The 14,084-nt window shown below is 37.3% G+C and overlaps 1 protein-coding gene across 9 annotated transcripts in view; it reads left to right on the forward strand.

The window, feature by feature from the left end:
- The window catches only part of LOC125666232 (vacuolar protein sorting-associated protein 41 homolog), a 57,824-nt gene that overhangs the window by 26,921 nt on the left and 16,819 nt on the right, over positions 1 to 14,084 (forward strand). For 5 of the 9 annotated variants that reach the window (XR_007366597.2, XM_048899357.2, XM_048899358.2 and 2 more), the window contains 6 exons: positions 1,685 to 1,741; positions 7,876 to 8,019; positions 8,993 to 9,085; positions 9,220 to 9,347; positions 11,859 to 11,906; positions 12,745 to 12,774. Coding sequence is in view for 8 of the 9 variants with exons in the window: in XM_048899357.2 (XP_048755314.1) it covers positions 1,685 to 1,741; positions 7,876 to 8,019; positions 8,993 to 9,085; positions 9,220 to 9,347; positions 11,859 to 11,906; positions 12,745 to 12,774 (500 nt within the window). In the remaining variant the exon portion in view is untranslated. The remainder of the gene's footprint in view (positions 1 to 1,684; positions 1,742 to 7,875; positions 8,020 to 8,992; positions 9,086 to 9,219; positions 9,348 to 11,858; positions 11,907 to 12,744; positions 12,775 to 14,084) is intronic. The other 4 variants (XM_048899361.2, XM_056151466.1, XM_056151465.1 and 1 more) reach the window with 1 other exon arrangement.

The following is a 14,084-nucleotide window of genomic DNA, read 5'->3' on the forward strand; positions in this document are numbered from 1 at the left end:
GTACACACACTATGTTCTAGATACAGTGAGAATTGTACACACACTATGTTCTAGATACAGTGAGAATTGTACACACACTATGTTCTAGATACAGTGAGAATTGTACACACACTATGTTCTAGATACAGAGAGAATTGTACACACACTATGTTCTAGATACAGTGAGAATTGTACACACACTATGTTCTAGATACAGTGAGAATTATACACACACTATGTTCTAGATACAGAGAGAATTATACACACACTATGTTCTAGATACAGTGAGAATTGTACACACACTATGTTCTAGATACAGTGAGAATTATACACACACTATGTTCTAGATACAGTGAGAATTATACACACACTATGTTCTAGATACAGTGAGAATTGTACACACACTATGTTCTAGATACAGAGAGAATTGTACACACACTATGTTCTAGATACAGAGAGAATTGTACACACACTATGTTCTAGATACAGAGAGAATTGTACACACACTATGTTCTAGATACAGTGAGAATTATACACACTATGCTGTAGATACAGTGAGAATTATACACACACTATGTTCTAGATACAGTGAGAATTGTACACACACTATGTTCTAGTTACAGTGAGAATTGTACACACACTATGTTCTAGATACAGTGAGAATTATACACACACTATGTTCTAGATACAGTGAGAATTGTACACACACTATGTTCTAGATACAGTGAGAATTGTACACACTATGTTCTAGATACAGTGAGAATTGTACACACACTATATGTTGTAGATACAGTGAGAATTGTACACACTATGTTCTAGATACAGTGAGAATTGTACACACACTATGTTCTAGATACAGAGAGAATTGTACACACTATGTTGTAGATACAGTGAGAATTGTACACACTATGTTCTAGATACAGTGAGAATTGTACACACACTATGTTCTAGATACAGAGAGAATTGTACACACACTATGTTCATATTCTAAATACAGAGAGAATTGTACACACACTATGTTCTAGATACAGTGAGAATTGTACACACACTATGTTCTAGATACAGAGAGAATTGTACACACACTATGTTCTAGATACAGTGAGAATTGTACACACACTATGTTCTAGATACAGTGAGAATTGTACACACACTATGTTCTAGATACAGAGAGAATTGTACACACACTATGTTCTAGATACAGAGAGAATTGTACACACACTATGTTCTAGATACAGTGAGAATTGTACACACACTATGTTCTAGATACAGTGAGAATTATACACACACTATAAACTAGATACAGTGAGAATTGTACACACACTATGTTCTAGATACAGTGAGAATTGTACACACACTATAAACTAGATACAGTGAGAATTGTACACACACTATAAACTAGATACAGTGAGAATTATACACACACTATGTTCTAGTTACAGTGAGAATTGTACACACACTATGTTCTAGATACAGTGAGAATTGTACACACACTATGTTCTAGATACAGTGAGAATTATACACACACTATGTTCTAGATACAGTGAGAAGTGTACACCAGGTGGGTAAATGTAATTCAGAAAGCAACAAAAAACTAACGCACAGTGTCCTGTGAAATTTTATATCGAGTGTTTATGAAAGCATTGATATATTAAATAAGACAATACATGTATATTTTGAGGGTTTTTTTCTTCTGATTCATTGACAGGAAGCCATGGATATTGTGGAGAAGAACCAACATCTCCTAAGAAAACACTCGCAAAAGGTGTGTAATATAATGATACAGTCAAAACTGTCATAGCGACCCACTGTATTAAGTGACTCACTGTCGTATGTGACCATAAAAAGTTCCCCCCAAGACATTACCCTATATATAGTATCTGTATTAAACGACCACCTGTCTGACGCGACCAACGACCATGATTTTTACAACCTTTTTGTGTATTTTCACGAAATTTTACCTCTATTTAAACAACAACATTTTTCGATTACAACGTGATTACTACTTTCGATTTGGGTTGAGCCGACAATTCTGGGAATTATCACCCCTAACACTTTCGTTTTCAAACGCACGACTATTCTGAGAATTATCACCCCTAATACTTTTGTTTTAAAACGCTCAGTTTGGCAGTGATCTTGTTTAGTCAGCCCTCTGAATAAATTATTTTACCCAAGCTGTCAACATGCAATGTCGTATGTGATTAATTAATAAAACCCGAGTTCTTGTTTATTTAACAAAATCAAGGATCAGGGAATCAAGGCCAGTGTATTTGAAGGTGTGAATTTCGACAAACTTTAAGAAGTGCCGTGTAGGCTAGATCGGAAATGAAAATCTACCACTTGTTATACCATTATGTTCAACAGAGTGAAAAATTTGCCCTATTGCGATATAAATCAGGTAAAAATTGTGCTTAGGACTGAAATTTTAAACAGAGTATTCGCAGTTTTCCTGCGTGAAATACTCGAGGTTTCCAGAATAATGACCGGAACTAGCGGCTCACTTCGACATGTTCCGAGTATTTGACATGTCCGAGTTCAAGAAAGTTGCCTACATTAGTTCTAAGCTTAAAAGATTTGCTGTGCATGTACAATGGATATTGTGATTTATTTAATGTTTCTCAAATTTAATAACATATTTTAGTTACACTGTACAAGTAGGCTATACATAAATACTCTTTACAACAAAGTGTTTATAAGTGTTAGAAAATTTACATGCAGTTCATCAATGAGTTTTAAATCTCATGTAAATGTTTAATATGAAATGCATGCAAAGTTTATCATTCTTAAACAGATTAAATGTAATTTTTGATGAATAATAAATTATGATACAACACATTGTATTCTAGATTTTTAACTACAGTGTATTATTAATTTTATTTTACAACTATTAAAACCGTACTTGATATTCTTAATGATAAATTCCAAATACATGTAGTCATTTTCTCCATTGTACAAATTATTTGCGAAATTTTATCCATTAACTGCAGAAAATAGGCAACCTGTAATAAGAGACCACCTGTCATATGTGACCTTTTTTCCATTCGCCGTTGGACAGTCTCTTAATACAGGTTTGACTGTATATATAAACACTCACAAAAGGTGTGTAATATAATAATATATATAAGCACTCACAAAAGGTGTGTAATATAATGATATATATAAACACTCACAAAAGGTGTGTAATATAATAATATATATAAACACTCACAAAAGGTGTGTAATATAATGATATATATAAGCACTCACAAAAGGTGTGTAATATAATAATATATATAAGCACTCACAAAAGGTGTGTAATATAATGATATATATAAGCACTCACAAAAGGTGTGTAATATAATGATATATATAAGCACTCACAAAAGGTGTCTAATATAATAATATATTACATAAACACTAACAAAAGGTGTGTAATATAATAATATATGTAAGCACTCACAAAAGGTGTGTAATATAATGATATATATAAGCACTCACAAAAGGTGTGTAATATAATGATATATATAAGCACTCACAAAAGGTGCTTGTTATACACATATAATAAGATATGATGTTATATATAAACACTCACAAAAAGTGTGTATTATATGCATATGATAAAATATGATGCTATATATAATGCATAAAACACAGGTATTTGAATTCTATATTGATCTGTACAAACCTCAATGTACAAGGAAAAACAACTTTTCATATATATACCGGAAGGTTAAGTGTAGTAATATTTCAAAGAGAAAAGGCACTACATTTAGGGGAAATCCGCAATCTATTTATATTTCACCAAGATTGTAGACATAACATAAGAAATAAAAACGTTTAAAAACACGTAGAGAGTTTAATAATTTATTGATTTTATTAAATAAAGTTCACACCACACTGAATCTACACCATTCAGCATCTTAACAACTCAGGCTGGAAAGCACACCATATAATGTCAGGCCATAGAAATGAAGCGTCACTAAGATCCTATAACAAAACCGTCTCAACATCACAAAATAGTTCCCTCAGTACAACATAGAAATGAACCGCCTCAACATCACAAAATAGTGCCCTCAGTACAACATAGAAATGAACCGCCTCAACATCACAAAATAGGGCCCTCAGTACAACATAGAGATGAACCGTCTCAACATCACAAAATAGGGCCCTCAGTACAACATAGAAATGAACCGCCTCAACATCACAAAATAGGGCCCTCAGTACAACATAGAAATGAACCGCCTCAACATCACAAAATAGGGCCCTCAGTACAACATAGAAATGAACCGCCTCAACATCACAAAATAGGGCCCTCAGTACAACATAGAAATGAACCGCCTCAACATCACAAAATAGTGCCCTCAGTACAACATAGAAATGAACCGCCTCAACATCACAAAATAGTGCCCTCAGTACAACATAGAAATGAACCGCCTCAATATCACAAAATAGTGCCCTCAGTACAACATAGAAATGAACCGCCTCAACATCACAAAATAGGGCCCTCAGTACAACATAGAAATGAACCGCCTCAACATCACAAAATAGGGCCCTCAGTACAACATAGAAATGAACCGCCTCAACATCACAAAATAGGGCCCTCAATACAACATAGAAATGAACCGCCTCAACATCACAAAATAGGGCCCTCAGTACAACATAGAAATGAACCGCCTCAACATCACAAAATAGGGCCCTCAGTACAACATAGAAATGAACCGCCTCAACATCACAAAATAGGGCCCTCAATACAACATAGAAATGAACCGCCTCAACATCACAAAATAGTGCCCTCAGTACAACATAGAAATGAACCGCCTCAACATCACAAAATAGTGCCCTCAGTACAACATAGAAATGAACCGCCTCAACATCACAAAATAGTGCCCTCAGTACAACATAGAAATGAACCGCCTCAACATCACAAAATAGGGCCCTCAGTACAACATAGAAATGAACCGCCTCAACATCACAAAATAGGGCCCTCAGTACAACATAGAAATGAACCGCCTCAACATCACAAAATAGGGCCCTCAATACAACATAGAAATGAACCGCCTCAACATCACAAAATAGTGCCCTCAGTACAACATAGAAATGAACCGCCTCAACATCACAAAATAGTGCCCTCAGTACAACATAGAAATGAACCGCCTCAACATCACAAAATAGTGCCCTCAGTACAACATAGAAATGAACCGCCTCAATATCACAAAATAGTGCCCTCAGTACAACATAGAAATGAACCGCCTCAACATCACAAAATAGTGCCCTCAGTACAACATAGAAATGAACCGCCTCAACATCACAAAATAGGGCCCTCAGTACAACATAGAAATGAACCGCCTCAACATCACAAAATAGGGCCCTCAGTACAACATAGAAATGAACTGTCTCAACATCACAAAATAGTGCCCTCAGTACAACATAGAAATGAACCGCCTCAACATCACAAAATAGTGCCCTCAGTACAACATAGAAATGAACCGCCTCAACATCACAAAATAGGGCCCTCAGTACAACATAGAAATGAACCGCCTCAACATCACAAAATAGTGCCCTCAGTACAACATAGAAATGAACCGCCTCAACATCACAAAATAGTGCCCTCAGTACAACATAGAAATGAACCGCCTCAACATCACAAAATAGTGCCCTCAGTACAACATAGAAATGAACCGCCTCAACATCACAAAATAGTGCCCTCAGTACAACATAGAAATGAACCGCCTCAACATCACAAAATAGGGCCCCAGTACAACATAGAAATGAACCGCCTCAACATCACAAAATAGGGCCCTCAGTACAACATAGAGATGAACTGTCTCAATATCACAAAATAGTGCCCTCAGTACAACATAGAAATGAACCGTCTCAACATCACAAAATAGTGCCCTCAGTACAACATAGAAATGAACCGCCTCAACATCACAAAATAGTTCCCTCAGTACAACATAGAAATGAACCGCCTCAACATCACAAAATAGTGCCCTCAGTACAACATAGAAATGAACCGCCTCAACATCACAAAATAGGGCCCTCAGTACAACATAGAAATGAACCGCCTCAACATCACAAAATAGTGCCCTCAGTACAACATAGAAATGAACCGCCTCAACATCACAAAATAGTGCCCTCAGTACAACATAGAAATGAACCGCCTCAACATCACAAAATAGTGCCCTCAGTACAACATAGAAATGAACCGCCTCAACATCACAAAATAGTGCCCTCAGTACAACATAGAAATGAACCGCCTCAACATCACAAAATAGGGCCCCAGTACAACATAGAAATGAACCGCCTCAACATCACAAAATAGTGCCCTCAGTACAACATAGAAATGAACCGCCTCAACATCACAAAATAGGGCCCCAGTACAACATAGAAATGAACCGCCTCAACATCACAAAATAGGGCCCTCAGTACAACATAGAGATGAACCGTCTCAATATCACAAAATAGTGCCCTCAGTACAACATAGAAATGAACCGCCTCAATATCACAAAATAGTGCCCTCAGTACAACATAGAAATGAACCGCCTCAATATCACAAAATAGTGCCCTCAGTACAACATAGAGATGAACCGTCTCAATATCACAAAATAGTGCCCTCAGTACAACATAGAGATGAACCGCCTCAACATCACAAAATAGTGCCCTCAGTACAACATAGAAATGAACCGTCTCAATATCACAAAATAGTGCCCTCAGTACAACATAGAAATGAACCGCCTCAATATCACAAAATAGTGCCCTCAGTACAACATAGAAATGAACCGTCTCAATATCACAAAATAGTGCCCTCAGTACAACATAGAAATGAACCGCCTCAACATCACAAAATAGTGCCCTCAGTACAACATAGAAATGAACCGCCTCAACATCACAAAATAGTGCCCTCAGTACAACATAGAGATGAACCGCCTCAACATCACAAAATAGGGCCCTCAGTACAACATAGAGATGAACCGTCTCAATATCACAAAATAGTGCCCTCAGTACAACATAGAAATGAACCGCCTCAACATCACAAAATAGTGCCCTCAATACAACATAGAAATGAACCGCCTCAACATCACAAAATAGTTCCCTCAATACAACATAGAAATGAACCGCCTCAACATCACAAAATAGTTCCCTCAATACAACATAGAAATGAACCGCCTCAACATCACAAAATAGTTCCCTCAATACAACATAGAAATGAACTGTCACTAAGATCCTATAACAGAACCGTCTCAACATCACAAAATTATCTTCACTGAGGTCACAAACCTCGTCAGCAGCAATATGTTACATTAAGCATCGAGAAAATGTCCAAGATGTGTTGGTTCCTAGGCCACCTGTCCAAAATGAACTAGTTCCTGTGGAAATCACCACCACCACATCTGTTTCTGTGGAAATCACCACCACCACATCTGTTTCTGTGGAAATCACCACCACCACATCTGTTTCTACCCAATCGTCATATCAGTCTTCCCTCCAATCGGTCACACAATTGCCTGGATTCTTCGCAAATTCAACATTTACAAATTGTACTTTCCATTTCAAATGACGCGTGTAACCGTTTAACAGCCATACACAGATAACAACGATTGGTTCGATATTTGACATTTAAACTTTAATTAAACTGATCTTAAAATAAAAGTTTAAAAGAAATTAATGCTACTATACACATGTAAACAATAAAAATTGACAAGTTATATCAGTTAAACTATAAAAAAAATTACTTAGTCTGATAGGGTTTGATGTCTTATCTCAATGTCAACGTCGAAGGCAGGGGAACTGCAGGGGGTAAAATGCAAATAGAAGTAATAAACAAGGTATTCAGTGAACATGGCGTTAAGAATAGAATTGCTCTGCTGGCATATTATTTTCCATAATGCGCTAGTGTCTAATATTGTCATATGTTTGTAGGATGTTGCCAAGCAGTATCTGGAGTTTTTGTTGGAAAATGACAATTTTGTTGAAGCAGCCAGACAGTGCTCAAGGATTCTGGGTAAAAACAAGGAATTGTGGGAAGAGGAAATTTGGAAATTTCACAGTCACAAACAATTAAAGGTGAGCAAGACATTCTTTACTTATGAGGTCTGACACAACATCTACTGTCAATGTTAGCAGTGAAATATTCTCAGTAGGATCTTAGTGCTGATCATCTTCTGAGCCCCTCCCAAGTGTCAATCATCTTCTGAGCCCCTCCCAAGTGTCAATCAATCTCAGATCCCCCTCCCAATTGTCAATTATTCTCTGAGCCATTCCCAAGTGTCAATCATTCTCTGAGCCATTCCCAAGTGTCAGTGATACTTTTGAGCTCCTCCCAAGTGTCAATCAATCTTTGAGCCACTCCCCGGTGTTAATCAAACCCTGAGCTCCCCCATCACTTCCACTTGTACAAGTAGTTAGTGATGTGTCAGTACTTTTAGCCCTCCCCCCACCCTCTATCCCTTATATTTATTTATAATTTTAGCCCACCATAGTGACCCCTCCTTCCTGTGGAATTAAGTCACTTAATCTGTGATCCTTTATTGCAGGTTTTATAGCTTCTTACTTACCCCCACCCCCCATCCTCACCTCACCCTGTAGGGAGCCCCAGTAACTCCCTCACCCTGAAGGGAGCCCCTGTAAACCCCTCGCCCTGTAGGGAGCCCCAGTAACCCCTCACCCTGTAGGGAGCCCAGTAACCCCTCGCCCTGTAGGGAGCCCCAGTAACCCCCTTACCCTGTAGGGAGCCCCCGTAAACCCCTTGCCCTGTAGGGAGCCCCCGTAAACCCCTCACCCTGTAGAGAGCCCCTGTAAACCCCTTGCCCTGTAGGGAGCCCCCGTAAACCCCTCGCCCTGTAGGGAGCCCCTGTAAACCCCTCACCCTGTAGGGAGCCCCCGTAAACCCCTCACCCTGTAGGGAGCCCCCATAAACCCCTCGCCCTGTAGGGAGCCCCTGTAAACCCCTCACCCTGTAGGGAGCCCCAGTAACCCCCTCGCCTTGTAGGGACCCCCAGTGATTGTCTGACATTACTGATGTTTGATGATTTTACAGGTTTTAGCACCATATATACCCCAGAATGAACCCAGACTTTCTCCAGCGATTTATGAACTTGTGCTTTATGACTTCCTGAACACGGACTGTGAGGTAACTTTATCACCAGAACATTAACATCAGAACGTCATAGATGTGCAACATAGTGAATGTACAATGTGTTAAAGATGTACAATGTGATATGTAAAACATGAAATTTCCTGTTTATTTTTTCTTTCTTTTGTCAGAAATTCCTTTCTGTTGTAAAAGAATGGCCCTCTGACCTGTACAATGTACAAACTGTGATCACCGCCACGCTGGATCGACTGGACCGTGAACGGAACAACACCACACTGCTGAGGGCACTAGGAGAGCTGTGAGTTATTTATAGTAACACAAATTAGTCTGTAGCTATTGCAATTGGTAATCGTACATCGTGCATCTTCCCTTGTGCATTAACAACTGAACATTTTTAACTTCTTCTCGATAACTGCCATTCCAATTCTCTTCAAATTTGGTATGAAGAATCTTTAGGATAAACCCATAGGGGTGGGGCATAAACTGCCAAAATATTTTCTATTTTCAAAGATCTTCTCTACAACTGCACATCTGTAAGAAAAACTAAATGCATAGTGATGTAGAGCAGGAAGGCCTCCTCCTAAATTGTAAATTTTATGATCCCCAGAGTAGGGGTTTCATCTCCAGGGCACTGCCAGACTTGGTATATACTGTAGAATCATTTAAATTCGTGGGGGCCAATTTTTGTGGATTGCTGAATTTTTACGGGTTCGTGGGGACGTAATTTCGTGGATTTATATATTTGTAAGAAAGATAACTCTGGGATGTCTTTATTCATTGAGGATGTAAATCCGTGTGTGGGGGGTACTCACGAATTCCACGAAAATTGAGTCATCACGAATTCTAATGATTCCACAGTAGTGTTTACATGTAAAACATGTAGATAATATACTCTTCAATTCTATGACTCCAGGTTAGAATGGGTCCTCTATACCCCTTGCTTGTCATAAGAGGTGATTAAATGGGGCGGTCCTTCAGATGAGACCACGAAACCTGAGGCCCCATGTCACAGCAGGTGTAGCATGATAAAGATCCCTCCCTGTTCAAAGGCTGTGAGCACCAAGCCTAGGCCTAAATTTTGCAGCCCTTCACCGGCAATGGTGACGTCTCCATATGAGTGAAAAATTCACAGGAGGGATGTTAAACAATATGCAACAGTCAATACTTCTTTAGTGCTATTGTCACTACAGTGGAACTAAATGGATATTTAGAAAGAACAGGTAGCCCTTTACCAGCATTGTAAATTTCATGATACCAGGGGTAAGGATTTCATCACTATAGGCATTTAAAAGAAAGACGTGATCTTAAAACTTTATTGTCGGAAACCCACTGTCGGTCCCACTTCTTTTACCTCCCTTGGGACACAACGCCAAAATTTTTGTTAAAAGGTGTGTCGGCTTCTTTATGGGATTGGTCACAGTAGCATTCCTTAATGTTATATTCAACCAATGAAAAAGCCCCCTGTTTCCAGTGTTCGGGAGCATATAAAAATATGGCTTTTGAAGCAAAGATTTTGACTACTTTAAGTTGGACAAGTTACAAAGCTTTCAGTGAGATGCGCTTTACAACTTCTTTGTCAATTTGTTTTGAAATTAATTTTATTCAAAATATAAACATACCTACCAACTATTCTCTTTCCTCTTTCATGTGGCTCCCGTGGGGATCCGGGTGAGAATAGGTTCTAAGTACTCCATGCTTGTTGTAAGAGGTGATTTAATGGGGCGGTCCTTCGGATGAGACCGCACAAACCGAGGTCCCGTGTCACAGCAGGTGTGACACGATAAAGAACCCTCCCTGCTCAATGGCCATAAGCGCCGAGAATAGGCCTAAATTTTGCAGAACTTCACCGGCAGTGGTGACGTCTCCATATGAGTGAAATATTCTCAAGAGGGACGTAAAACAATATTCAATCAATCTTTCATGTGGTCCACTTTCATGACCTTGACTCGTTGAGTTTGCATATCTGATTTGATTTATTTGCACAAAGGCTGCACACATATGGTGCATCTGTCGGGTGAAAGTTTAGGCACTTTAGAGCATAGTTGTACTGTTTATTTATTCAATGACTCGATATGATACAGGTATATATTCAATGACTCAATGTGGTACATCTATTATTCAATGACTCGATGTGGTACATCTATTATTCAATGACTCGATATGATACATGTATTATTCAGTGACTCGATATGATACATGTATTTATTCAATGACTCGATATTATACATCTATTTATTCAATGACTCGATATTATACATCTATTATTCAGTGACTCGATATGATACATCTATTATTCAATGACTCGATATTATACATCTATTATTCAGTGACTTGATATGATACATCTATTATTTAGTGACTCGATATGATACATCTATTATTTAGTGACTCGGTATTATACATCTATTATTTAGTGACTCGATATTATACATCTATTATTCAATGACTCGATGTGGTACATCTATTATTCAGTGACTCTATATGATACATGTATTTATTCAATGACTCGATATTATTCATCTATTATTCAGTGACTCGATATTATACATCTATTATTCAGTGACTCGATATGATACATCTATTATTTAGTGACTCGATATTATACATCTATTATTCAATGACTCGATGTGGTACATCTATTATTCAATGACTCGATATTATACATCTATTATTCAATGACTCGATATGATACATCTATTATTCAGTGACTCGATATTATACATCTATTATTCAATGACTCGATATGATACATCTATTATTCAGTGACTCAATATTATACATCTATTTATTGGATTATTGTATTTTACAGGTACACACTGGAGAAACAGTATGAGAAGAGTCTTGCAATCTATTTAAAGTAAGTATTAATCAAAGAACTGAGAGTACTGGTAGATAAAAGTAAAAATCAATCTTCTTTGTCTAGCTGTCAGCAATTCCTCGACCCTTTTTAAATATCTTTTACTGATATCAACATTGGAAACCCCCACTTTTTTTTTTAAATATCCTGCACTGATATCAATTGACATTGACCTCCACCCCTTATTTTAATATCACTCACCAATATCAACATCTAATCAGTCACAACGATGACCCCTCTGGTTTACAGTTACCAGGCTCTTAATTTTAAGATCAAAAATCAAATCCGCATCATATTGTGTAAGTTTTAAGTCATTGACTGCAAGTCTGTACATCATTGAAACATTCCAACAAGCGGGTAGCATCACTAAAGGTTTTAAAAAAAGGAATTTACATCTTAATTGTTATTACTTCAAACATCCTCGCTTTGCCTGATAGCAGTATCCGATGTCGGTGATACACGGTGATCATAATCATGTTTTTTATCAAATTTGACTGTGTACCTTTGATTACTCAGACAAAGATTCTATTTTTAATCTGATTGACAAGGGGGAATAACACTTATATGTTTCAGAAATCTGTTCATTTACATTGAAGGTATACATGAATTTAGTTAATTAATTAATCTTGGTATCAGATAATTTATGATCTTGGTACGAGATAATTAGTTTGTAAATGGGAAGGAGAAAATTCAATAGACCAGACCAGAAATTGAACCCGGACCCCCTGAATCTCTAGTCAGGTGCTCTACCATACTGAGCTATCTGGCCACCTGCAAGTGACTGCTACAGATTAATCATTGTACCAGATAGTCCTCAATATTAACCTTTCTACACCAGGTACTACTCCATCGCTAAACCCAAGGACAGGTAACTCTGGCATGAATTCAATGTTGTTTTTCTTCCATCTGACATTGTGAAGAATTCTAGTCTAGAAGTTATTATGCAGTGCCCTCTTTCACTACAAAACTTGTTTTTTGCTACATGTAGTGTCAAGTTAATGGAAAGATAAAACGTCAAAATTCCTCATGTGATTTTGCTTGTTTCTTAAAAATTTCTTTCATAGTCAAGTAGACTTAGCATGTTCAGTGTGTTTCTCATGATTACCCATAATTCTCCACTCCTCAGTGTGTTCCTCATGATTACCCATAATTCTCCACTCCTGTGTGTTTCTCATGATTACCCATAATTCTCCACACCTCAGGGTGTTTCTCATGATTACCCATAATTCTCTACTTCACTCATCTGCTGACTGTTATGGATGACTGAATTCTCCATTCCACTGCCGCTAGGTTCTGTTGTAACGTAGTCTGAAACATCATTAAACTTAAATGAAGGTGTTGTCAACTGTTTTTCATGCTCATGATTTCAACTATGAGTGTTACAAGATTCAGTATGTTGTATGTAGTGGACTGCCTCATGTTTTACAGTAAAACACGGTTACAGTGAACACACTTATAATGAACTCACACTTACAGTAAAACACAGTTATAACAAACACACTTATAATGAATTCACACTTACAGTAAAACACAGTTACAGTGAATACACTTATAATGAATTCACACTTACAGTAAAACACAGTTATAACAAACACACTTATAATGAATTCACACTTACAGTGAAACACGGTTACAGTGAATACACTTATAATGAATTCACACTTACAGTAAAACACAGTTATAACAAACACACTTATAATGAATTCACACTTACAGTAAAACACAGTTACAGTGAATACACTTATAATGAATTCACACTTACAGTAAAACACAGTTATAACAAACACACTTATAATGAATTCACACTTACAGTAAAACACGGTTACAGTGAATACACTTATAATGAATTCACACTTACAGTAAAACACAGTTATAACAAACACACTTATAATGAATTCACACTTACAGTAAAACACAGTTACAGTGAATACACGTATAATGAATTCACACTTACAGTAAAACACAGTTATAACAAACACACTTATAATGAATTCACACTTACAGTGAAACACGGTTACAGTGAATACACTTATAATGAATTCACACTTACAGTAAAACACAGTTATAAGAAACACACTTATAATGGATTCACACTTACAGTAAAACACAGTTATAACAAACACACTTATAATGAATTCACACTTACAGTAAAACACAGTTATAAGAAACACACTTATA

Source organism: Ostrea edulis, chromosome 10 (genome assembly GCF_947568905.1).
Source record: "Ostrea edulis chromosome 10, xbOstEdul1.1, whole genome shotgun sequence".
Classification (NCBI taxonomy): Eukaryota; Metazoa; Mollusca; class Bivalvia; order Ostreida; family Ostreidae; genus Ostrea; species Ostrea edulis.